At 35.8% G+C, this 27329-nt stretch overlaps 1 protein-coding gene across 1 annotated transcript; it reads right to left on the bottom strand.

Moving 5' to 3' along the window:
* Positions 1-363: 363 nt before the first annotated feature.
* YIPF7 (Yip1 domain family member 7) lies at positions 364-27007 on the bottom strand. The gene is made up of 6 exons (XM_053901607.1): positions 26890-27007; positions 25277-25393; positions 16354-16512; positions 8452-8599; positions 3916-4097; positions 364-786 (listed from the first exon to the last, which is right to left on the bottom strand). Exons 2-6 carry the CDS (start codon positions 25390-25392, stop codon positions 624-626), a joined length of 768 nt encoding a protein of 255 aa, XP_053757582.1. The 5' UTR covers position 25393; positions 26890-27007; the 3' UTR covers positions 364-623.
* Between the last annotated feature and the right edge of the window lie 322 nt (positions 27008-27329).

Genomic DNA, 27329 nt, shown 5'->3' with positions numbered 1-27329 from the left:
GAGGACACATGAGAAAAAGAAATTATGATATAATTTCATGGCATCTAAACCAAGAAAGAAGGAGGTGAGGGCTTGAAAAGTGGTGAATTAGTGGATTGTTCAAATGGGACCAAAAAACAATTGTTACAGTAAATGAATTGAAAAACAGGAGGTTCTTTGAGTTCTCAGGTAAATAAAACCCTATATAACCCTCCCCTGCAATTCTCCAAAGGTACTGGACAGTATGACCTTCACCATGTGAACATAGCTTGAATTGTCGTGAATGTTTCTCAAAAGGCTCACCATTGATTTGCTTTGTGCAGTCATTAAATGATTTTATGTACATAAAATTTCTTAAAAATAGATCCGTTGAGAAAGGCAGGGTCCATCCATAACAACAATATCCCCTTTTATTTTAAAGTATTTTAAAATGTTTTAATGTATCAACGCAAAAAGCAAAAACATCATTCAAACCAAACAAGTTATTAGAGCACCATCCTTAAGTGCTGTTTTGTCACTTTGCTTATTATTCTCTCAATAATAATAAAGCAGAAATCACATCACCAAATATGAATGCTAACACATTTCCAGGATAATGTGAACAGGAAACAAATAGAATCTTGAAACATCATCTCAAATACTACTCAGAAAACTGTGAGGAGGGCAAAAAGTCCATAAAGTAAGGCACAAGGGTAGGCAATGAGAAGCTGCTGTCCTTCCATGTTCAAGGCTGAAATGAAGATTTTGGAAGCTGAGAGACTACACCAGCCAACGATGACCAGTGCCAACACAGTTCCAAAGGTGCCCCTATAGCAAAGACAAAAGAGATGATTACCTTATGTCAAGAGGAAAAAGAGATTATTGAATCAGAGCTGCTTCTGAAATGTCCTTGGTACAATATTTATAACTACTTTCTCCATTTGTAAAATGAGGGTGAGGAACTGTATGAACTCAAAGGCCTTGCCCACCTTGAAAATCTGTGAGTCAAATTCCCTGTCGGAGGTAAACATTTTGTGTTTTGGTAAAGCTTAAACTAATAGAAATACAAAAATTCACCTGCAGTCACTCTCATCTGTCAACATTCAAATCCGAGTTCCTGAAAACCTTTTATATAAATTATGTTTAGGGTATTCTTTTATAATTACAGATTCCTTTTCCCACACTTTCTTCCCAAATTTATTCCCAGTGTGAGCAGAAAGACAACTGGATTTGCACTCCAGTAGGGTGCCCGGTCACCGCTCCCGGGCCCACTTCTCAGGTTCCTATCTGAGACAGCAAAGCCTGACATAATTCAAGGAGAGAACACATATATGTATGTGGCCTCCCACCTCTTCTCTGAAGATTCTTTTTGTAGGTGTATTGTGGGTCTTTTAGAATATTGGAATGGATTTGTTCAAGTTGGTATCTTCAAAAATAACTGTGGAGGCAATTGGCTCTTTAGGAAGAAATGGGCAAATAAGGCTAAGTCTAGCCACCTTGGGGATAAAAGAGGAGGTGTGGATAGTAAAGAGTGAATTTCTTTCCATATGTGCAAAACAGAATGCGTTATTTAGAAAAATAAGCTATAAGAGCTAGGAAAGATCAGGAGATCTCTAGTCCCCAGCTTTAGATGAGTGAAGTGACACGAGGAAAATTGCATGTAAAATGGGCATTAGGTCAAGATCTCCTAATTCCTACTGGCACATAGCTCCTTTCACCATCGAACTGCAGTCTCACTCGATCCTGGTATTCTGAAGTTGAGAATTTTGTTTACTATTTGTAAGAAAGACAAAAATACTTACGTTTCAAAACTGAACCAAAGAAAAATAAGTGAAAACTACAATGTAGCTTATAATGCCTTAGATTATAAATAAACCAAAAACATTTAAAATGCTCTCGAATGAATATTATGTCCCTTGGTTTAATTAATATCTATTAGGAATAATTTATAGGTTGATCTAATATACAGGTTTATGAACAAAAGTATAAAATTATATATATGATTGATTTGAGTGATATAGTAATATACCCAAAAGGGAAAATTCAGTTTAATAGTCCTCGGGGTCAGAGAGTTTACTCTCCTTTAATATAATTTAAAAGATTTCTAAATCGTCCTTTATAATTCAGAATGAAAATCTAATGAAAAAAGGTCCAGACTTCTGATGATTCTCAAAATCCAAATATTTCAGTTTTATTTTCTTCCCCTAATAATCTGGAGTCAGATGCCCCAAACCTCAACTTTGCTGGAAATAATGTTTTAAACTTAAATTTTTTAAATGGTATATCATCATAGCATTCTTTGGTAAAAGCATTAAACAGAACAGAAGTTGCAGGACTAAACTCTGTATTAACTTGTCAACTGTCTAAACCAAACAACTTAATAAATGGGAAAGCTTGCTAAAGAACATGATATACAAAAAGTGGCATTTTTCCATGGATAAAACTCAGTAAGTATACCTGTAACTCACACTGTATTTACACATTCAAGGTGTCCATTTTCTGTTACATTTCTTTCTTTAATGTTGAATACTTGCTGATAAACTGTTTGCTCTAAGCTATTCTCAAGAATGACACTTTAAAAATTAAACCATATTGGAGAGGCTGGGTGGCTCAGTTGGTTAAGCATCCAACTTCGGCTCAGGTCATGCACGGTTCATGGGTTCAAGCTCCACATCAGGCTCTGCACTGATAGCGTGGAGCCTGGAGCCTGCTTTGGATTCTGTGTCTCCCTCTCTCTCTGCCACTCCCCCACTCACACTGTCTCTCTCTGTCTCTCTCTCTCTCTCAAAAATAAATCAGCATTAAAAATATATATATTTTTAATGAGACCATATTGAGGTGCCTGGTTGACTCAGTCAGTTGAGCATCTGACTTCATCTCAGGTCATAATCATGCGGTTCCTGAGTTCGGGCTCTGTGCTGACAGTTCAGAGCCTGAAGCCTCCTTCAGATTCTGTGTCTTCCTCTCTCTTGCCCCTCCCCTGCTTGCACCCCATCTCTCTCTCTCTCTCTCTCAAAAACAAACATTGACAAAAATTAAAAATAAAACCATATTAAAACAAAGAAACATTTCCAACTCAGTCATTCTCAATAATGTTCTGAAAAAAAAAAACTATATGAGATACCTAAACAAAATTATTAAATGCTCTCCTAAAATGCCTACCTTTGGCATTGGTAAATTCTTCATGTAATATACTATCCAATATAGTGTTAATAACCTAAAATGTGCATCATCCAAGAAAAAAATGCAAATTGTGCCTCCTTTGGATATGGAAGAATGAGCACTGATGGCAAACATTTATTGGGTTCAGGGCATGTAGGGGACAAAGGACTATGTAATTACTTGCTCTCCCCAACCAGTGGTAGTGATGTGCTATCCCCTGGGAAAGTGCCCAAAAGAAAAATACCTACTGGATCCTCATTAATAGTTTTGAATTGCAAATACTATCTGCCCAGGAAGTAAAAAAAGAAAAAATCTATTGGCTGAACATATATGCTATAAAGTTCTCTAGCATAAATATCCTCATCAGGGTTCCTGGGAATTTTCCACTGCAAGGAGCTCAGCTGAGAAAGAACAGTTGCTTCCTCCCTAGAAGGCAGAGTGCTTGGGAACTGAAGCAATTTGTCAGTGTTCACCAGGCACTCACTCTTCCAAAATCAAACAAGTGAATTTCCTGCAGTTGTTAGAGCACCCCGGACAATAGTTCATATTGAAGAATGTGACAACTTACAAAGTGCCAGTTTCAAAGATAACTTGGTTGAATTTATTATTTAAATCATCCAAATAGGAAGTGCCTGAGCCCAAACTGACCTACTTTCCTGGGTCTGTCTGTAGCCATTAATAGTTTCCTCCATTGCACTACCAAAAAGATCCGAAAGAGGTTAACTGTTCCACTGGTGTGGCAAGCTTCACAGATGACTGTGCACGTGGGGGCAGTCAGCACACACAGGCACTTACTGCAGTGAAAAGAAGATAGCGCAGCTGGACAGGATGACCATGGGGAGCAGGCAGTAACCCAGTACACTTGCCACGCAGCCGTAAGACGCCCCTGAAGAGCTCATCAAGTTCAGTAAGGTGTGAATCCCTAGGCAACCTATGGCACTCATGCCATACACATAACCAAACTGAACTTTTCCTGCCTGAAAGGATGGGAAGAAAACCATTAGAACACACAAGGAACATCAGGTGGAAATTGGAATATCAGCAAAGCAGAGAGCATTTTAGAATCAGTCAGTTCAACACTGTTCCATGTCATCGGAGACTGGGAGTTCCAGAAGAAAACGGTGGCTGTCATAAGAATTCAGGTCCTGAAAACAAACATCCCTGACTATACTTGGGGAGGCATAAGCATGCCACAGAGAAGATGAAAAATTCCTAGTTGTTTTTTTAAATCATAGATCACCTATTAGAAGTACCAGACATAAGTAAGAATATATTTTCTCCCCCTATTTGTTGAATAATTAAATGAATGAATAAATTAATGAAAAAATCCAATTTAGTCCTGAAGATTTTACAAGGCAAATTATTAATGTCAGCTAATATCTATAGGATTTACTATGTTAGGACCTATTCTAAGCATATCATGTCTAGTAGCTTATTTAATTCTTACAACAACTTTATGAGATAGGTACCATATTACACTCATTTTACACATGAGGAAACTAAGATGCACCAAAGTAATGTAACTTGCCCAAAGGAAAATGATGTTAAGTGGTACAAGTTGGCTTTGAACCTAGGAAGTCTGGCTCTGAAAGTAGATCCTGGACATCTATAGGAGCTCTAACAAGTCTTAAAATAATGGGACTTGCTTAACCGTATTTAACCTAGCATATCCCAAACTTATTTGACCACAGAATCCTTTGTTTTCATAAGGCCTATTACCAGTTTAACTGACCATACTTCATGAGAAGCTGGTTTGTTAAACCAACTGACAATGAATCATAAATTACGTACTGTTAAAGAAAGTCAGTAGTGTTCAGGATACAACACTGATTTTTCTGAGGACTCATAAAAACAGCCATCTCCCACAAGGCACTATGGACTGGGGGCAGAAATATTCCCATTAAACTCACCCAGGGAAAGTCACAGTCTCCTACTGATTCAACAGGGGATATTTTAATGTTGGCTACCTGAGGATGCCAAAACTCCAGGAAAGAAACACATTTAATTTTTATATTTACATTAAGCTGGTTAGAAATTCTAGATAAATATTAAATAGACTGACTCTGGTTTTCGTGGGAATTATGCAAAACAATGAAGGATCTGGTAAGTTCAGAGAGTGAGCTTTTTAGATGTCATGTTTTCTTCTCCACGGCTGTTATCTATAAAGTCTTTATGTCTTACAGAGTAAAAAGGTATTTACTTCATAATTAATCAGTGGACAGTGTTATGACCATATTAATGTTCAAAACTATCTAGTTTTGAACTACTGAGTTCTTCCTCAGTACAGTTGGGGAGATTGGTCACTACCAAGTAAGTCCTTTCACAAAATGTCCCTGGGGCTATGTTTGCAGAATTCTCTCTTGCATTAGCTGTAATAAGTTCTTACTGAGGACCTTTTGTGTTTTCGGCTCTTTTGTGAAATAATGCTAATAATGCTAGCAGACATGTTTAAAGAACCCCATCAGTTATGCATTGCTCTATTGGGTGATTTTGCTTCACTTGGAAAATAGTGACAATTTCAAATCACTTTCATGTATTAGAGAAAGATTCTACTTAATATTTTGATTGGATTAGATAGCTCTGAGGTAGGGAAAGTTGTAATGGTGAAAGGCAACTTCCCCACATCCAAAGAACAAGAGGTATACCTTCCTGACCCCAAGAAGTTTTATAAATGGTGGGGGGGGGGGTGGTGATAGAAGGTGGATAAAACTAATCGATAGTAAAATTGCCCCTTTGGATATCAATTGCTGACTTCTCTCTTCATCTCTTTTCCTGTTAGTTTATCCAATTTAAGCTGTAATTCCATTTGGCAGGGGCCACTGTCATTTTTTAGATTTGTTTCAAACTCTAAAAAGGGCTTGTAACTGAAATGGAAAATAAATGTTCCCTTTATTTTTAACCTCAAAACTTTTCAGGTCCTCCTTTTCCACCCTCATTACTATATCTTGATTTGAAATACTTTTCTTCTGATTATGCTTTTACATTGGTCATGCATGTTCCTTTTCTAGATCATACTCTTAGACCTACCAGAAAAATTAAATGTAGCCATAGATGAGCCACTCATCTTCCTTGTTTGGGGGGTGAAAATAGTTTTGAGAGGAAGAATAAGTAAAACTAAGTTTATAATAACTATTTGAAGCTGTCTTTTTTGGTTTGCCTCCTTCTACATGAAGAAAGTCCACAAAAGATACTGTGTCATGCCTTAGGTCCACATACATTATAAAAGTGATAAGTATGTGACCATGAATGAACAAGTGGAATATTGCTTTGGATTTAGTTTTGCTTTCTCTAGTACAATGCATATACCAGCCCACAAAATTCTCCTTTACATTTTAACACTAAATATCCAGGGCAGGGTTAGCTTAGCCTCAAATGGATTCTGAGTGAAATCTGACTTCATTAATATACACTTGGGTAATTTTTTGTTGTTGTTGGTCATTATGGTTCTACATGTATCAGAACCAGTTCTGAAGTAAACACATCTAATGGTAAAATTAAAATGATAATGTCTGCCTAAAAGTTTCAGAAATATGCATTTTCACATATTCTCCCGAAATTTTAGAACTGAATGGAACCTTAAGAAATATTTTATAAACCTTTTTCACCTTCAAAATGAAGAAAGGAAGGCCTAGAAATAGGGAACAAAAGGTTCAAGATCATACCTAGAGGCTAAGTTAGGGGTAGATCCAATTTTCTCACTTCCAGTTGAGTTCTTTGCCTATATTGCTCTGTACTTAAAACAAAACAAAACAAAAAAGAGGATATTTAAATAATTCTAATTAATATTATGCACCCCAAAAAGATCTTACTGGAATTAATGCTTTCCTTTGAGGGATGGTAACGGTAATATTTTCTACAGGAAAACAAACAGCTGTTATATTATAAATCACTTGAAAAAGAAAATATGGGTTAATATATTAAATGGATTGTTTCTGACTGTTTGATTAATTGATGTAGTCTTACCTAGCGTAGCTAAGATTATCAAATTACTGTGACAAAGATGGAAGGGAAGTTGGAGACTTAATTAAAACTCTAGCTGATCTAGTGTTTGATTTCCAGAGTACTTGAGTACTTTCAGCTGCTGTAGTTCAAAGGAAGAAATAAGATGCTATCAGTAAATACTAGCATATTGGATAAATATGATGTGACCACATCGTCATGTGTCATTCTAGAAATCTAGAAACTAGATTTCTATCAGTATTTTGATTGGTATAAAGTCAATCAATAAATAAAAAGTAAAAATTTATTTAGTTGCAAATATATTTTACATCTACTTTTGAGAACTGTGGCTACAGTGAGGAAAACCAATTATGGAAAGTGGATAGCTGTAAGAGGGAGAAGTGGACTAAATCGTTATTTTAAGGGCTTTCCCCAGAATCTTTAATTTCCTGTATTCTTTCTCCTGCCAAGTTTATCTCTTTGCTCCTTAATGAAACTATATTTTTCAGACTGGCATGACTATCTTTTTCATCCTTTTTTTAACTTATGGTCATTACCTTCTTTGTTTAAAATCATAGGCCTTTTCTCATTTTCTCTTTTTCTTCCCTTTTTTTTAAATGAAACATTTTTCTAAATTATCAGCTAGAATGGCTTCTAAACTTAATTTAGGTGGAAATACGTTTTTCTTTACTTTTCTGGTGACTCAATTTCATCACTCCCAGATTTAAAGAATGAAAGCCGATACATAAGACAAATGGTAAAGTCAGGGGAGAAAAATGCCTTCATAAAAAGCAGAAAACCAAAATAATAAAGAAATATACAGATTGAATAAACAAATTATTGGTTATCATTGCAAGTTAATATATCCATAATAACCTAACCCGAAACAAGGAGACTCATCTCATACCTCACAGACTATTTGAAATCTAGAGATACACCCCAGCGAAGAAAATTATGAGCAAAGAGAAGGGATCTCTGTGGTGTCACAACAGAAATGTCACAGAAAACAAGAAATAAAATTTGGGCCTGTATTTCCCAAATCCATGTGTTCCTTCAACGTTTTCAGATTGACAATCTTAGTAACAAGAAAGTCATAAAGGATCTCTTGCTTTGTTGAAAATTTGCTCAATGATTTGAGTTTTGAAATTCTGCTTACATTTATATGTCATCTGTTGTAATATTTGAGGGTAGTTTTACTTTGTCACTATGATTCAATTAACTACATCTCTCTCACCAAAAAAAAAAAAAAAAAAAAAAAAAAAAAGTAGTGATGAATTAAACAATTTGCACTTTAAAAAGTAACACATTTTCTTCTGTATTAACAAAGACTTCTTCAAAAACAACATTTGGAAGGGCACACATTAAAATCTGGTGCTTGCTGCTGTCTATTACCAGAAGCAAGGTGGCTCCCAGAGTGACACAAAACAGGATGGGCCCAGTGAGGTCCGTTTCATTCATAATGCTGCCATCTGCTGGCTTCAGTGGGTTTAACACGGTCAAAGTTTTTTGCCATATGTGATTAAAATTAATTCCAAGTTCTGCAAAAAGAAAAAAAAAGAGGTACTATAACATTTTATAAATATGAATAATATTATTTAATTAAATTTAACATATCTGGTTAATTTACTTAGCACTCTAATCTGATCGTTGTATTTTCAAAATCTAAAGTTCTATGTCATATATAGTAATTCAAAAACAAAAATAACAAAAAAAAGATTTTTTTGTTCCCAATGAGTTAAAAGATATATTTTAGATAAATAATTACATCACAGAAAAAATTTCCCTGCCTTATGCACTAAATATAAGCTTAAAGTCTGAAAATTGCGAAACAGATGTTCTACAGTAAAAAAAAATAAAATGGTAGCTAACAGACCAAAGGTCCTATTCTATTGCCTATTTACATATTTCCTTTTTCCCTATTTTCCCTTGATAATACTTCTGAAATCATATCATGCTTATACCAAACATGGTTTAATTTTTCAATTAGCAGCATTATCTAAACTAAAGATATTTAGCCCAGATCTGGGATTTTACTTCCACCCCGCCTAATGAGAAGAGTAATTCTATGCTAACTGCCTAAAACTCCACAGAGGAGAAAGTGGAATGACTCCTTCTTGCACCCATATTTTAATACGGTCAGTGCTATTGTGGTTGAGTTTATGTACTCACAGATTAAATTCTTGAGACAAGTTAACCTTTCCCTTTTATGAGTGGTGGTGGTAGAATAAAATATCCAAAATCTGTGGGGCTCAGTGTCCATAAGTCCAAACTTTAGAAATATCTATTTTTCCCCAATACCTTGTTTTCAAGTAATTCTGACTGCCACCTCACAGACCCTTCTGCTAGATCCTGATTCTCTTACATCATTTTTACTTAAAAAACAAAAAAAAAAATAAATCCACCCAGCCATTCGACATTCACTGAATACAGAAATAAATATTTACACCACATTAGTTTCTTTTCTCATCACCTCTATAAACTTTAAGATGTATCCTGAGTAGAAAAAAACAAAACATTAAAAAAGGAGAACATGACTTTACTATTTAAGAACCAATAATCAAGCTGGTTACCCTGCTTGTATCATTATAAATTTAAATAAGAGTAAGGCAGAGACCCAGAAAAACTAGACATAAAATACAGTAAAGAACATGCATTTCAACTAAAAAGAGTTAAATGTGGTGGTGTTTTTTTTTTATTGAATGCTTTCACTGAATTTTGCTGTGAGCTGTACAAGATATGTACGCATTGGTCTCTCAGACATGTAATGAAGCTAGTACTATTATTTTATTCCTATTTTGTGCATCAGGTAGCTGAGGTTTTGAAATATTAAGTAATTTGTCCAAAGCCACAGAGCTAGTAACAGAAATCTAGGTTTTAACACTGAAGAATCTGACTCAAGACCCCATGCTTTCCTCCCTAAAACAAGCAATCTAATTAAAAACTTGGCAGAGGATCTGAATAGACATTTTTCCTAAGAGGACATGCATGCAAATGGCCAACAGGTACATGACAAGGTGCTCAATATCACTAACCACCAGGGAAATTCAAATTAAAGCCACAAAAAGGTATCACCTAACACCTATTATCTATTTGATAATAGAATGCTATTATCAGAAAGATTAGAAATAACAAGTGTTTGTGAGGATGTGGGGAAAAGGGAACCCTTCTGCATTGTAGGTGGGAATGTAGATTCATGCAGCCACTGTGGAAAACAGTATGGAGGTTCCTCAAAAATTAAAAAAAAAAAAGAAAAGAAAATAGGGCTCTGGCGTTTCCACTGCTCCCACTGTGGCTGCTCACCAGGCCAGGCTGGCCACAGGTCTACCTACAACTGGAGGGCATGGGCTCCTGGAGACAGTGGCTACAGCAAGGAGCCCAGTGGATACATCCCCAGGGCAGCAATGCATGGCAGAGAGAGGCTATGACCTGAACACTGAACCTGGCCAGTTTAAACAAAGAAAAAAGAAAAAAGAAAAAAAAAAAAAAAAAAAAAAAAAGAACTACTATTTGATCCAGCAATCCCACTTCTGGATATATATCCAAAGGCAATGGTAACAGTATCTCAAAGAGATCTACGCTCCCATGATCAATGCAACATATTTCACAATACCCAAGATATGGACACAATCTAAGTGTGTGTCAATGGATGAATGGATAGATCTATCATACATATGATCATACGTGATACATACATACAACAGAATATTCATTTATGAGAAAGAAGGAAACCCTGCCATTTGCAACAACATAGATGGGCCTTGAGGGCATTATGACAAAGACAAATACTGTACAGAATCACTTATATGTGGATTCTAAAATCAAGGAGAAAAGAAGTCAAATGCATAGAAACAGAGTAGAAAAGTGGTTGCTAGGGGCTGAGGGTGGGAAAAATAGGAAGAGACTGGTATAAAGGCAAGTGCACATGCCTGCCCACACACACATACCACATACAAAACAAACAAACAAAAAACAAAAGCAAAAAAAAAAAAACCTTTATTTTTAATAATATAGCTATATTTCTCAATGTGCATCCCATTTCATAATAGCTGTATTTTTTTTTTAATTAAGCTCAATTCTCCCATATGAAGGATTCTCTCCCTAAATCATCTGTACATGGCATTCAACTTCCCTTCCTAGGATTTAGTAACTGTCTTTGATCACATATAGGGCATAGTTCAACTTCTTTTACAGCAGCACATAACACCTAACATCTTGCATATCTGACATTCTATACACAGAATACCAGATGGACTTTTAATGACTTCCATGACATAAGAGGGGTCTTGCTCTAACAGGGACCTAGACATTTTCAAAAGGTTGGCCAGACATTGGTCTACACTGGGATAGTAAGGATATTTTTTCACTCATTTGACAGGTTGACAGTTGCTATCCCTAGTTTGAAAAGAATTTGACTGGTTAATGGTGAGTAAATCACGTGCATTTCAACTTCCATGTTGCATCCTTTTTATTATCACACTGTTATTTATATATTTCTTAATGAACATACACTTTGGAGAAGATGAGCTTAAAATGAGGTTAGAATGTCTACTATGATTTTTTAAATTAGCAGATTTTAAAATTTGAGAAATATTATAGTTTAAATTAATTTCATCTAAGCCTTATGTTGTTTTCAAACTATATTTTCAATTAAGACATTTATGTTAGCAATATGTTTTCAGTATTTACAACAAAGTGCCCTTTAATTCAAAATACCTTTTTTTCCTCAAAAAGCATAACAATTATTCCTGAGGAAACTCCGATGAAAAATGCTCTATGAGACATTATTACTGATTTTAGACATTTATTTTATGGCATAATTAACTTCTGCACATGTTGCAACATCGAGTCATTAACCAGTGAATGAACATAAGACCTGCTACATTCTGTCATACCAAAAAAGAGTTTATGTGTTTTCTACCAAAATATAACATTTTGTTTCCCCATAACATTTTGTTTCCAAATTTATTACAATGTATGCAAATGAGATTATAAGTATTTATTAATTGTAGATATCCTAATATAATACCTTGTTATACAGATAAAAGATGAAGCTGTTGTGAAATTTGAATGTAAAGTTTATTGTTTTGCTGTCATCTAGTGGTAGTAAAGTATATGATATATATGCTATAAAAATGAATTAATATCTTTGTTTTCTATGCAAATTGTGGCACTGGCCTTTCAAATATAAACATCAGGCTGTGCTACATATATAAGTACCGAATATCACAGTAATTCTTCTGGTTTGACAGACTTGAATTGACTATTATGCTTCGAGATACATTTGTTAACATATTGATTGTACATTATCAAATTGCAAAAGTTATCATTCTTACATAAAACCACCAAATGAGTCTTTTAGATAACAAAGTATTTAAGGAATAAACAAGCACATTTTCAAATAACATATTTTGTGCAAGGGTTGTTAATTATTATAGCTTCATAATGTGATAGGCTGTTTTGGTGTATGCTCAATAAAAACTAGCGAACACCATTTATCACCTTATCCTAGAAACCCTGCCTACGGTGTTTACATATCTTTGAGACAGATGAAGCTGAAAGCTTTCAGTCACCCAGCCTGAGGAACATATTGAATCAGAGTCTAGAAATTTCACAGATTCAAAATGCCGAATTATATTAGGTGCAATCTCTTCTAATACCCTAGCAATTCGGTGGGGATAATCACAAAAAGAAAAAAAAAATCTAAGAATTTTCTCTAAGCTGCATAAGGTGGGAGGGGAAATCTAGGGTATTTCCTATTTTAATTTGAGAAGACATAAAGGAAGGATGTATTAGAGTTTAGAATACCACAATAGATACATTTAGACAAGTAGAAAAGATTATTTTCAATGAATGTTACAGGAAAAATTGGTTAATCATTAAAGAAAAAATAAGGCTGAATCCTACTTCACATACAAACATAAAATAATTTTTATTGAATCAAAAATTTAGGTGCAAAACAAAAAAGATCATTAAAAAATTTAAGAATATACAAGAGGATATAAACAGTACTCAGAGCTGGAGAAATACATTATAAACAAAAGAGCAATCAGAAAGAAAATTTACCAAGAAAAATATTGTGGACCTGAAAACATAAATATTAAAATTCCAATATGCTTTAATTTCCTATTAGCAAATTAGATGGCAAACACCATCTAGGAAAAAAAAAAATGTTTGCAACACATATTCCAGGCAATCATTAAATATCCTTAACATACAAATATCCCTAGGGGCACCTGGGTGGCTCAGTCAGTTAAGCATCCAACTTCAGTTCAGGTCATGATCTTGCAGTCCGTGAGTTTGAGCCCCGCTTAGGGCTCTGTGCTGACAGCTCAGAGCCTGGAGCCTGCCTTGGATTCTGTGTCTCCCCTGGCACCCCGCCTCTCTCTGCCCCTCCCCCCACTAGTGCTGGGTCTCACTCTGTCTCAAAAGTAAATGTTAAAAAATGTTTTTAAATAATAAAAAAATAAAAATAATAAAAACATGCAAATATCCCTATAAATAAACAAGGAAAGGAAAAATCTTAAGATTCCAATAAGAAATCTGACAACATGAAAAACAGGAAGAACAGTCAATAAACATGGAAAAACATGTCTAACATTTCTAGTAACCAAGAACTACAAAGCACTCCTTTTTGCCCATCAAATTAACTAAGACATCTCATGTTCTATGATGATGGTGTAGTAGGTCATCCTTTTTCTAGATCAGTTTGACAATGTAAGTACCTTTTGATCCAGTAATCCCAGTTACGGAACCAATCCAAGGACAACTCTGTAGAGGTCAAAGTTGTTCACTATGGTGTTCAACAAAGCCTTACTTACTATAATGAGCAACCTTTAGGTGAGTTTAAATTATAGTACTTTTATATGACAAAATATTATTAAGCCATTCTAAATCATATTTTGAAGTAATATTCAATGACTTTAAAGAATGCATGTAGAGAAATGCTTTTGATATAAGATAACTTTAAAAAGTACAAAACTTTATGGGGCACCTGGGTGGCTCAGCCAGTTAAGTGTCCGACTTTGGCTCAGGTTATAAACTTGCGGTTTGTGAGTTCAAGCCCTGTGTCAGGCTCTGAACCCTTCCCCACTTGAAGCCCTGTGTCTCGCTCTGCCCTTCCCCACTTGTGCTTTCTCTCTCGCTCTCTCCTCTCTCTCTCTCTTAAGAATAAATGAAACATTAAAAAAAATTAAAATGCATATATGTAAATATTTTACGTATGTATGTATATATTTAAGTATATATGCTTAAAGTGAAATGCTATATTTTTTTTTTTATTTTTTTTATTTTTGGGACAGAGAGAGACAGAGCATGAACGGGGGAGGGGCAGAGAGAGAGGGAGACACAGAATCGGAAACAGGCTCCAGGCTCCGAGCCATCAGCCCAGAGCCCGACGCGGGGCTCGAACTCACGGACCGCGAGATCGTGACCTGGCTGAAGTCAGACGCTTAACCGACTGCGCCATCCAGGCGCCCCGAAATGCTATATTTTTGAATATGTATTTATGAATACTCAAAAATGGAAGTTAGATCATACAATGGCTATAAAGTTTTGTACTTTTTTTAATGTTTATTTATTTTTGAGAGAGAGACAGAATGCAAACCGATGAGGGGCAGACAGAGAGGGAGACACAGAATCCGAAGCAGGCTCCAGGTTCTGAGCTGTCAGCACAGAGCCCAATGCCGGGCTCGAAATCACAAGCCGTGAGATCATGACCTCAGCTGAAGTTGGACGCTTTACTGACTGAGCCATCCAGGCACCCCATACATAAATGCATTTTATACACACACACACACTCAGAAAAATAGAATAAAGGCTGGAAGAAAATACATCAAATCATTAATGGTAGTTATGTCATAGAGACAAAATTTTAGGTGGTTCTCATAATTTTATTCATATGTTTCTGTATTTTTAAAATTTCTATGTTGAATATAGATAACTTTTATAACAACACAACTGATAGTTTTTTTTAAAGTAGATATGTTGGCGGAATCAAGGAAAATGTGTAATGAGGATAGCTTATAACTTTCATGTGTTGGTTACTATTTCAGAGGCAAACTAGAATGAATTGGTTAAACATAACTGATTCCCAAATCTAACTGGCTTCTAAAGAGCCAACAAAACTATTACATAATTTTCTGTGCTTTTCTTTTAAAACTTCTTATTTTAATGTTTAACTTTGAGAGAGAGAGACAGAGGCGAGTGGGGTAGGGGCAGAGAGAGAGGGAGAAACATAATCTAAAGCAGGCTCCAGGTTCTGAGCTGTCAGCATAGAGCCCAACGCAGGGCCTGAACCCATGCACCACGAGACCATGACCTGAGTGGAAGTCGGATGCCCAACTGACTGAGCCACCTATGCGCCTCTATGCTTTTCTAAGTGGTTTAAATCTTTCACCCTTTATGAATTTTGAAGACAAAGAGGGAATGCTTTAATGCCAAGTGGTTGGCTGTGTTTATACGAGACAAACACTTATCTTTTGATGTAAAATATTGGGAATTTTAATCTATCCCTTTTCACTTGACTACATATAAAGGGGTTAGAGCATAATAGTTAACCTATTAGTATTTCCCTGTGGTTAAATTTAAATCTACTTGAGTTTTAGTTTTCTAGCCTCTATGCTTCTAGCATATGTTGATTTTCTTCAAGAGCAAAAGTAGCAGATGTAGTGTGGCTGAACCAAAAAAAAAAAAAAAAAAAAAAAAATCAATGGTTGGAACATCCCTTGAGATCCCTGAGACCTTCAACTGCAAGGGTCCACTGGTTTCCTGCCACCAACAGTGTTACTTACTGGAATCCTATTCCTCCCCACTTAGCCATACCTAGCTGAGATGAGGGGACTCATATGACCCAGGAAAGAAGAAAAATGGGTTGTATCCATGACAATAAAAGAATATTGAGAAACTACCCCCTTGGCTCCCAGGCATCATAGCAGAAGATACAAGTTAACTGGGCTAAAAAGGGTCATTGCTATAACCACTCTGCTAAAAGACATGTTCACTATTGTCTACACATGGTAAGGGAGTCTGCACTCTAACACACTGAAGAAACATTTAATAACAGCAGTAATAGTGTGGCAATAGTACAGATCTACTTCCAGTTCACCTCCCCTCCACACACACACGAGACAAACTTCCAACGGTTTAAGCACCTTTGTTTGGCAGACTCTTGTTTAAACATGGGATAATCACACATAAAACACGGTATACAGCATGCTGACAGTGCACATTATGTGCTGATTATTGCTATTATTCTTCTAGCTGTACACACATTAATAGCATTCCCTTAACTTATCTTCTAGCAAAGGAGGCTCTTCATCAAAACTGTCAATGTAAGAAGATTGTGAATAATAATCCGGGTTGGATGCTGGCTGAAAAAATTGTCCCTCGTAACCTGATGACATGAGCATCTCTTGTGGGACAAAGGCAGCCTGGAGTTGCTCACTGGCTTGCTGTCTAGAGAAAGGAGAATATTGATTTATATACATATATATACAGAGAGGGTATCATGACAAATCACTGAAGGAAGCTACAATTTTTCTTCTATGAGTTCTCCTAATTTTTATGAACACTTACCCATGAAAGACAGAACTTGCTTAAAATTTAACTTTAATAAAAACAAATGAAGTAACTGGTCGTGAGAAGGTTCTAGAAGAAAGATCCCCATACCAACTAATATTTATTGATTATGTACAAGTGCTGGACACTTTCCCTCACATTTTCCCACATAATTAATACTCTGTAAGGTAGAAATTGTAACTTTAATCCCATTTTACAGGTAAAGAAATAGAGGTTCATGGAGACTGAAGGACTTGTCCATGGTCACACAGCAGCACTGCTGGTGTTGGACTCCTAAATGAAACTGTCCCAGCATCTCTGCCCATTGATACGATGTTGTTTTTTCACTTTGTTCAGGGGCAATCACCAAACATGACATTTCCTACAAATCTGTGGAAGCAATGGGTAAAATTCACAATTGTAATGGTATAGTCAATTCATATGAAAAAACAAATGTATAAACTGACTTTCTAGCTCTGGCCATTGCCAGACAATTACTGCCAACTGAATTATCTTTGAATAACTCACTAAAAGGATTCTATGGCTGGGTTAATGTCCTTCTTTCCAAATGTGCAATTTAGTTTTGTTGAAACATCATGTTTCAATACTTCTTTGACCATGCTTTTGTTTTTTATTTCACCATTTGTATGAGAAAGTTGGAAAACAATGCTCTTAGTACATAACTTACTAGAGCTAGAGAAAAGAAGGAAGGGAAAAAGAGTTATATGAGGTTATTTGATCATTTAAAATTGTTTTTACCTGAAGGAAGGAGGAGACACATAAGGAGCTGTCCTTATTAACATGTTTAAGTTTCTTTCATCAGAGCCCCTTAGGTTAAGCTAAAAATACAGCCCAGGATTCTGAACTTTGCAGCTCCCTGATCTCTTTGTGTTAAAATATTTACAGAATGGATTTTGGTACTTTCCTTCCAACATTAATCTTAATATGAAGTCTAAGAATAACATATTTAACTTTCCTTATACGAGTAAGCCTGACAGAGAAAATAACCTTCTCTGGGGGGAAAAAAAAAAAAAGCTGCCAAAATAAAGATACATGCATTTAATCATTCGTTAACTCAGCTGTAAGCTCCTTAGGGCCAGGACCTCGTGCAATACTTCTCAAATCCCCAACAGCATATGTTGATTACTGTTACTGTTCACTTAGCCATGAGGCATATTCTTAATCTTTTTTTTTTCTTTTCTCACCAAAATAGATGCACTATCAAAATTACTGGCAAAGGGGTGCCCGGCTGGCTCAGTGGGTTAAGCAGCGACTGATTTTGGCTCAGGTCATTATCTCACGGTTTGTGAGATCCGTGCTGTGTCCACATGGAGCCTGTTTGGGATACTCTCTCCCTCTCTCTCTGCCCCTCTCCTGCTCACATGTGTGCTCTCTCAAAATAAAGAAACTTTTTTTTAAAGTACTGGTAGAAATGAATTATAATAATCTGAAGGGCATGCTGGTTGATGAAAGCCCCCCTTGATCTATACAGTTTTTAATGTAGAATAAAAGGGGAAAATAGAGTGGACTTAATGGACCAGCATCTAACCAAGATGATTTCACTGACAAACTGTCCTGGCCTCACTAAAACCCATACCCAGGTGTGGTTAACCAGGCTTGAGGAAAGGTAACTTTTACAATCACTCCCTGGAAAGCAATCTCCATGAATGGGGGGAAATTTGGCACAGGTGGCTGGCTACCTTGACCCAATCCCTGCAAAGAGAAAAACATTTTGCCAAAAAAAAAAAAAAAAAAAGAGCCCATTACCAGCTAAATCCCATCCCCTTTTTTTCCCTCCTTCTCTGCTCCTTCATCCAGAAAATTTCTTCATCAGGAGCTTGGCCTCTGTTGTCCTTGGCATAATACTAAAATTTTCCCACCACTTGTTTAAGAAAGTATAATTTCAAAATATGCCCTACAAAGGAAACCTCAAAACCTTTTATCTAACAAAAATTACCATGGTCACCTCCTATCACTGATTTAAAATTCTCTCTTTTTATAACTTTGTACATGTTGACTCTGAGATTTAACCCTACATCTCAATAAAATCTAAGCAATACCAATATAGTTGCATTATTAGTTCACAGTTCTACCCAACAAACTCTGTACATAACCCAATTCTCATGCCCTTTTTCTTAAAATTGCTAATTTTATTTAACCATACATCCTTTTTTCTTTTATTTTTTATTTTAATTCCATAGTTAACATATTGTTATATTAATTTCATGTAACCATATAGTGTATCCTACAGTGACTCAACAACTCTATACATTACTCAGTGCTCATCATAAGTGTACTCTTAATCATATATATTGAATGTACACTTAATCCCACATTTTCTAGCATTATCCTTTTATATTAGATGGTGCTAACTCTGATGGCTATGCTAACAAAATTCTCTTATATTTTCAGTGACATCTTTGAAGCCTACAGTATCCTTTCATGAAAGTCATTCAAGGAGAATGGACTGGACAATTTCCTAATTGCTTTATTAAGCCCATAGCACTGAATTATTAACTTATTAAAGGCAATTGCATGAGTTAAATTAGTGTAACCAATAGTTAAGACGGTAAGGGTCTATCCTATCTACAGTCCATATAGCAATGGGAGTTGTGCAGGGTGTATCAACAAAATATTCCTCTTCTCCTTGATTACACAGCATCTTAATTAGTTCTATGAGAAGATGCATATTGAAATTTTGATGATTTCTAACTCAGCACATTATTCCAGATGAAACAAATGTCAACTAAATTAGACCAAGAAAACACTGGACTCCGGCTGGTAGAGTTTAAACATTAACTTTGTTAGCAGGCATCTCTTCTTCCTGTAAAAATAAATACTTAAATAAAAAGTTAAAACAACTGTCAGATGACTGCAAAAAATCCCTTTAGAACCACTGGTAACATTCTAGTCACATGGCTCTTCTTTTGCTTCCTGACTGCATGGGATTACATTTCCCTTGCAGAAATAGTCTAATGATAGAATTTATCCCAAACCAAGTAGAGTGGTTAGCAAACATGCCTCTGGAGTAAAATCCTGTGTTCAAGTCCCAGTATCTTTATCTTAGGCAAATTACATCATATCTGTGCCTCAGTTTTCTCATCTGTAAAATGAGCATAATAATAGAACTCATGGTACAAAGTAGTGGTTACCAGAGGGGAGGAGGTTGGGGGATGGGCAAAATAGGTGATGGGGATTCAAATCTACAAACTTCCAGTTATAAAATAAGTAAGTCACGGGAATGACAAGTAAAGCATGGGGGATATACTCATTAACATTGTAAGAACACATGGTAACAGATGGTAACTACACTTATCCTGATGAGCATAGTTTAATGTATAGAATTATCTAATCACTGCATTGTACACCTCAAACTAATATAACATTGTATGCCAATTATACCTCAAAAAGTATGAACCAATTAAGAACCAATTTAAAAAAAAATTAGTCAATATCAAAGCTGAACAGGGCTCAATGTTCTTCTACCAATATATCCAAGCCATAAAAAAAAGTGCTGTATAATAGAATAATAATAATAATGGAACTCATAAGGTTATTGTGAATTAAATTAGCTGAAATAAGTAAAGCACTTAGAATAATGTTGGGCACCCAAAACATGATCAATAAGCATTAGCTAAGTATTTGTATGCTGTTTTCTTCCTGAGGCTTACACTAAAGCATTCTAGACTTCTTCCACACATCCTGGAACAGCTCCTTCTCTATTTGTAAATACTTGTGTCTTTCTCAAAGAAAACAACATTAATAGGAGGCCAGGAGGGTTTCTGTGCTGATCACCTTTAGCTTTTCACCATTTTGGCTTCCTTGGAACACCCAAATTGACTTCACCAACACCCCACCAGTCTTGTGTTTTCCTACCAGGAGAATCTCCACTACATGCATGCCAAGACATCTGTCTCTAAGCAATAAAGCAATGGCCACACACCTGGTCTATATAAAAATCCTCTGTATCTTCACCATCTCTTCAGTAATTCCTTTTTCACCACCCATACCTGGGTTTATAAACTTCCAACTAGTCTCCAGAGGTATGATGTCATGTTAAGGCATGGTCTCCAGCTGGGGAAAATATTTTACCTCTGAGGAAACAGGACTTAACATTCACCTTGCAATGCAAAAATAGAAGATCATTGGTAAAATATTCAGTAAGGGGTGCTTGGTTGCTCACCCGGTTGAACGTCCAACTTCGGCTCAGGACATGGTCTTGTGGTTCATGGGATCAAGCGCCACATCAGGCTCTGTGCTGACAGCTCAGAGCCTGGAGCCTGCTTCAGATTCTGTGTCTTCCTTTCTCTCTACCCCTCCCCTGCTCACATTCTGTTTCTCTCTCTCTCAAAAAAAAAAATACATTAAAAAAAAGACTCAGTAATAATTTCTTGTGATTGCAGCAATATGTTTTCTGCATCCTGTTACACAGTCACTAGCTACATATTTTACTAAGTTTCATTTTTCCAAAACTGTAGGTATGGACTTCATTACAACAGTCATCTGAGCTGCTTTCCTTTGTCAGTCTGATCCAGAAGGCATGTAGATGTTGAGCTAACTCCCAGTGCCATATGGAGAGTTAGAGTATAAATCAGGTGGTAAAAAATGTATCAACAGGTAAGTACAATTCATTGAAAGTCTAACTGCACATTTAACTAATATTCAGGTATGGGTATATTTCATAGAGCCAGATGACACAGTATGCTTGCAAAGACCTGAGACAATGAAGTTTTCAGCATTTGTAATACTATCACCTGAAATAGCCTGAGACAACAATATGACAGATCTACAATGAAAATACCCTGCTGGTTTAAAAAAAACAAAAACAAAAAAACAAAACAACAACAACAAAAAAAACATTGGTCTGTACTCCCAGAATCATTTTATCTATGTAAGTCTCCAGTTGAGCCAGTAAAATGAGGCATTCTAAATACCCTTGGTAAGAACAGGGGCACCTGGGTGGCTCAGTCGGTTAACTGTCCAACTCTTGGTTTCGGTTCAGGTCATGATCTCATGGCTTCGTGGGTTTGAGCCCCTCATTGGGCTCTCGCTGGCAGTGTGGAGCCAACTTGGGATTCTCTCTCCGGCCCTCCCCAACTTGCACTGTTTCTGTCTCTCTCAAAATAGATAAATAAACTAAATAAATAAATAAACAAACAAATAATCTCGGTCAGTACAAAATATACAGGATCAGTTGGATGGTGGTGTGGTTTAAGGAATGGGGGCAGGGGAGTCGACTTATACCACATTCCCGGATTCTGGCTGAGCTGTTGGGTGCACAGTGACTTTGTGCCACTGGCAGTACCACTAACTATGTTAGAGATACTAGAGGAAGATCAGGTCTGGGGATTCAGAAAAGCTGAGGTTCAGTCTATCTGTTAAAGCCCTACTAAAACATTCAGAGGGAGTTGTCTAGTTGTCACCTTTTCCACAGAAGTAGCTCTTTCTTGCTCTAAATAATTTGAATAGATTTTCTATTTAAAAAAAAAAAAAAAGAAAGATATAGTGGGAAAATATGGCCTAGATAACTGGTGAGAGGTGATTGGAAATAATGCCTATCTGAATGATTAAATAGTTTAAAATATATATTTTTTAATGTTTACTTATTTTTGAGAGAGAGAGCATGAGTGTGGAAGGGGCAGAGAGAAGGGGAGACACAGAATCTGAAGCAGGCTCCAGACTCTGAGCTGTCAGCACAGAGCCCGATGTGGGGCTTGAACTCACGAACCTTGAGATCATGACCTGAGCCGAAGTCGGAAATTTAACTGACTGAGCCACCCAGGCGCCCCTGACTGAATAGTTTTTTAAGATGAGAAAACTCCTTGTTCATTCTCAAATAAGAAACTTTGTTTTAAATACAAATATCTTTATTGTCTTAGTAAGCATAGTCAACCAGCTTTCAGATGAGTATGCCACTGAGTAAGCTTTTTAAAACAAGTTTCCATTAATGGGGTCAGGGGTGAACAGAGACAGAGAGAAGGAGACTAACTGATTATAGCTATCTCCTGGATTCCTGTGTCTTTTGCCAGGATGGTCAGCATCTTCACTGTGACTTGGGGTGTATTTTAATTGAACAATTCACTGTATGAATAAAAGATCAAATCTCTGGAGTTTGATGTACACTAGTAAGTCGCTGACTTGACTCCATATTTTATGTACCTCATAAAACTACCATACCTAATATGCCCTTTTCTAATTCCTGAGACTTGCAGTGTGGACTGGAATTTAAATGTTACTGCAGCCAAATCAAGACTTGGATTTAAATGCTAAGCAACTGAAGCAGGCCAGGCCATCAACCTAATACAATATAATCTTGAGTTTTCTCATGTGGTTATGTTAATTTCCATCTCTTTGTCATCTTGATTTCTGGGCAATGTTGACATATGTAATCAAATGAAGAAAGAAAATTGGGTGGTGTTGGCGGGAAGAAAGCTGTGGTCCATGAGTCCCTGCATAAGGAGAAAGCTTTGTTTCACTTTTATCGGGCTTTTTAGTTTAGTCTGAAAATGTAGACTGTAGAGACTACATACATAGAACCCAGGTGTTTTATTCCAACTGGAGAAGAGAAAGGAGAAAATAAACAGTAGGTGACTCGTTTCTGTCACCAAAATAGGAGAACACAGCAGAAAAATCCTATCAGATGGCTCTCACTGTGGATTATGTATTTTGAGTTACCATCCTGTAATACTTTAATGTTCAAGCTACTCCCTTTGCCTGATTAACACTTTTCTGACACCAAATACTTTTTCTTGGCCTTCCAAAGTGTAAATCATAAATTAAATAAAATCAAGTTATTTTTTGTAGATTCTGCAATGATAGAGCCAATTCTATAGCTTTATCCTTTTGTCCTTTTTTTCTTATAGTTTTTAAATATCCTAATTTGCCTAATGATAATATTCACAGAGAGAGAAAGAGGGAGGGAGTGGTATAGATTGGTTTTCATGTTAAGGAATGCTTATGGCAACCTGACTGAAGCTGGATAACATAGAATAGGGATGTGAATGAGATAAAACTCCACATACTAAACTTTAACAGTTTTAAAAACATTTTATACCAATACCTTTCCCTATTGCCTTAGAGAAGTGGTTCAGCAGGAGTAGGTAGAAAACAGCACCTATCTGTCTGTCTTCAGGACTGATCATCCAGTGGAAACAATTTCTAAGTTGTTCTGGGCATACCCACTGTCTGTTGTATTTATTCTATCTTTTCCTCCTTCATCTGGATCTTTCATGATACTTATCTGCTTTTAGAAAAATACACTCAAGAATTAATAAACTAAAAATATTTCTTATGAGGTTATATTTGGCCTAAACTTGCTGGAATGAAACAGTGACCACATATCCCAGTTCACCTAAGATGGTCCAGTTTTAATCCCATTGTACCACAATTATTATTAATGGCATGCATTTTACCTTAAAAATGTCTTGATTTTATAATAAATTGTGTGCCCACCTTAGTTATGGGTCTAATCAATAACCTTGGACTAAAATCCAAACCCTATTTCTTACTAGTTGTGTGACCTTGGAAAAGTTCCTGGATTTCTCTGGGTCCTTGTTTTCTCATAAGTAAAACAGGGGAAAAATAAGTAAAGTGGGGAAAAATAAAAGCACTCATCTCATGATTGTTTGGAGATCCAATAAGCTAACTCATGTACAGTTCACAACAGTACCTAACACACAGTAAGAGTTCAATAACTTTTAGATATCTTGAAAGTTGAAAGGTCTGACGCCTCTCACAATTCCCTAATCTAGACTCACAAAAGAACATCCAAAGAAGCAACTGTAAAAACAAAGACAATTAAGATTAAATGACTTTAGACAATAAAGTGTCCATTGATGTGACAAGCTATAGTCACAGAAAAAACTAATATTTATTTTATGGTTCTACCATACAACACAATTTCCTACACATTATCACAACTCTTCATGATAATTCCATGAAATAGGTATTATTAATGCCCTTATTTCTCAGTTTAAGATACTCAGGGAAGTTAAAGTGTTTCCCAATATCACAAAGAACAAAGGCTAGAGCCAAAACTTGAAACAAATTCTTCTAACCCTAAATGCTCTTGCCCTATTTACCTTAGTGAGGGTAAATACTAAATTCTTAGTCTTTTTAATTTTCAACTCAAGTTAAACCATCAACTCAAATAACTAACACGTTCTGAAATATGTGTATTTTAATTCCATTTAAGAGCTTTCACACTGTATTATAATTGCATATTTAATTGCCCTCTCTCCAACATAAATTCCTAAATTTTATGAGGGAAAAGATTATGGACTTTTTTCTTTTTTTTTTATCTTTGGGTCCGTAGCATCCTTCTTAATTCCTAACACACAAGCAGGCACTTGATACATGTTTATTAATTAAATAAAATCTACTTCTTGATCAGTGTCCCAGAAAATATCATGTAAAATGAAAATTGTTTTCTGTTCTGTCCAGGGCCTGTATTCAGGCTCCCCGTTAAGTGATATTTTGAAAATAGGAGACAAGCCACCCACCTATAAATGGGCCTGCAGTGAAGTGAATTAATTTCCCTGACCTTTCCTGGCATTTCTTCTCGGGTATTTTACCAAGATATGCTGGAGAGAGCTTTGGCTTTCCCCAAGGAAGCCCTCCCTTGTTAAAATATTATGACTTCTTAAAGTGAAAGCATACTTACTGTCTAGATCCATAAAGATTTCCATAGGCATTAGAATCTTCAGAACTCTGGTCCTGATTATCAATAGTATAATTAGATTGGTAAAAATCAGAGTCAAATTGTCCCAAGTTTGACATCCTGAAAAATAAGAATGTTTTTTACTGGGAATTTTGAGTCTGTAAAATTTCTTTTGAGATATTTAGCAAGGATTAACTGATGATGTTATTATGGCTGGATTCCTATTAGACAGTAATGTATTCTTTGGATGGGTTAAATTAAGTATTGGGGAAATGGGTGGAAATGTATTTAGAAAGTCATTTAAAAATGTGTATCTTCAGTTAACTTTTCTGAATTTTTTTTTCCACTCACTAGGACTGTGACTTCGACCAAATTGACTTTGATGTGAAAGAACTAGCATTTTTCATCAAATTCTTCATTCTTAGCAATTTAAAAGAAAAAGTTTCAAAATTGGTATACGTCTAGATTTTCTCTTAAACAATGTTAGTTCCTCACTTTAAATGCATGCAACCATGTTGTAAAGCCAGAAAACAAATGACTGATAATTCTATTTGAGTTTTCATTTTCCTTAGAGTTTTGAAGTGTGTTAATAGCCTTCCCAACCCAGCTGCCAAACAAACAAACAAACAAACAAACAAACAAACAAACAACAAAACACCCAAATCCTACAAACCAGTTTCCTAGTTCTGCTTTCCAATTCCTTAAATGTATTTGGAACATTTTTCTTTTTCTTCTGCCTTTCCTGCTACTCCTAGGCTTCTGGCTGAGCAAAAGGGAGAAAGGCTCAGTTCTGCTAAGGGAGGAGTCTGTCTTTCTATACACACTTTCTATATAGTTTCCACTCACTTAGAGAGCAAAGTAGAGTGTGTGATCTTGATTTAGACCGAATGGCTAGAAATACCAGAGGGAGGAAGAAAGACTTGAAAGGAGAAAAAGGTGGGGAAGAAAGCAATAGCAAAGTAATAGTGGCTCTTTGGATAAAAACTACAGAATGAAGAATCTTTTCCAGTGGACAGATAGGGTTATTCAACTCAACATTTTAATCTTTATTTTTCTTTGAAAAACATTTTATTTCAAGGAGTGAATTTAAATATCATGAGGAGCAATCCACACAATATAATAACTTATAGAATACTGCTATTAATAAGTTTTGAATGAAATTGTATAAACAGCCTTAGCTCTAAAGGGCTTCATTACTCACAAATATTGAAGTAATTGTCAAATACATCAAATTGTTTTCAGTTTGGTAGAAATACAGAAAGCTTTTCTAAAATTAGATGTAACAATTCATACATCTGACTTCATATATCAAAATTTTTCATTAGTAATGTGTATAAAAGTAGCTATGAATTATGTAAACCAAAATCGAGACTAGAAGAATATTAAATCTTTTAACAACTTATAATTTAAAGGTCTTAAAATTTAATAGCATAACTTTCTCAGTCCATGAAAACAAGTTATTATGCAGCATAGAGAGTAATTTCATAGGAGAATACACTAAGGTTTCCTAACATGCAACACTTTATGTAACATGACTATTGGTATTGGAGTCCTTATGTAACTCCGCTTCGTGTTTTGTTTAAATGCCAAGTTTTTCAGAAGGATTAGACACATACCTTTGTATTGTTTATGTCAAGAGGTCTTCCAGGCAACGTAGTTTCACTTGAGAAATTTGTAACAAATCAGTTGGTGAAATGATGACCCTCTGGCTCTCTCTATGTTTCTAAATTTGTACGCTGACACTATGAGCAGGTGGTAGAGCCAAAAAAAAAAAAAAAAAAAAAAAAAAAGCCTGCCAAGGCCAAACACAGTATCCAGTATCTTATAGAACTTGTTAAAGTTTACAAACACAGTAAATGGTATAGGGACATACAATTTGATAAAGTGAAAAGGTAGATTCAATTTTCCTGTGTACATGTGCCATGAAACTCTGATTTAAGATCATTAATTTGAGGCAAACAAAAGGCTGTAATAATCCTCCTGCTTCATGGCCTATATAACACGTTTAACCTAGTCACAATTTCCTAATGATAAGTAGTAAAAATCAATACATGCT

The sequence above is a fragment of the Panthera pardus genome, unplaced genomic scaffold (genome assembly GCF_024362965.1).
Source record: "Panthera pardus isolate Hobbes unplaced genomic scaffold, ASM2436296v1 HiC_scaffold_13, whole genome shotgun sequence".
In the NCBI taxonomy this organism is placed as follows: domain Eukaryota; kingdom Metazoa; phylum Chordata; class Mammalia; order Carnivora; family Felidae; genus Panthera; species Panthera pardus.
This window is presented reverse-complemented; position numbering and strand designations above follow the sequence as displayed.

What these genes read in the sequence shown, in the direction of transcription:
- YIPF7 (XM_053901607.1), bottom strand. Translation starts at nt 25,392, where the DNA reads ATGTCAAACTTGGGACAATTTGACTCTGATTTTTACCAATCTAATTAT. An exon ending in GAAGAGCCTCCTTTGCTAGA is followed by an intron (nt 8,600 to 16,353) that starts AGATAAGTTAAG and finishes TTTTCTTTTTGC; the next exon opens with AGAACTTGGAATTAATTTTA. An exon ending in GCTATCTTCTTTTCACTGCA is followed by an intron (nt 787 to 3,915) that starts GTAAGTGCCTGT and finishes TCTTTGCTATAG; the next exon opens with GGGCACCTTTGGAACTGTGT.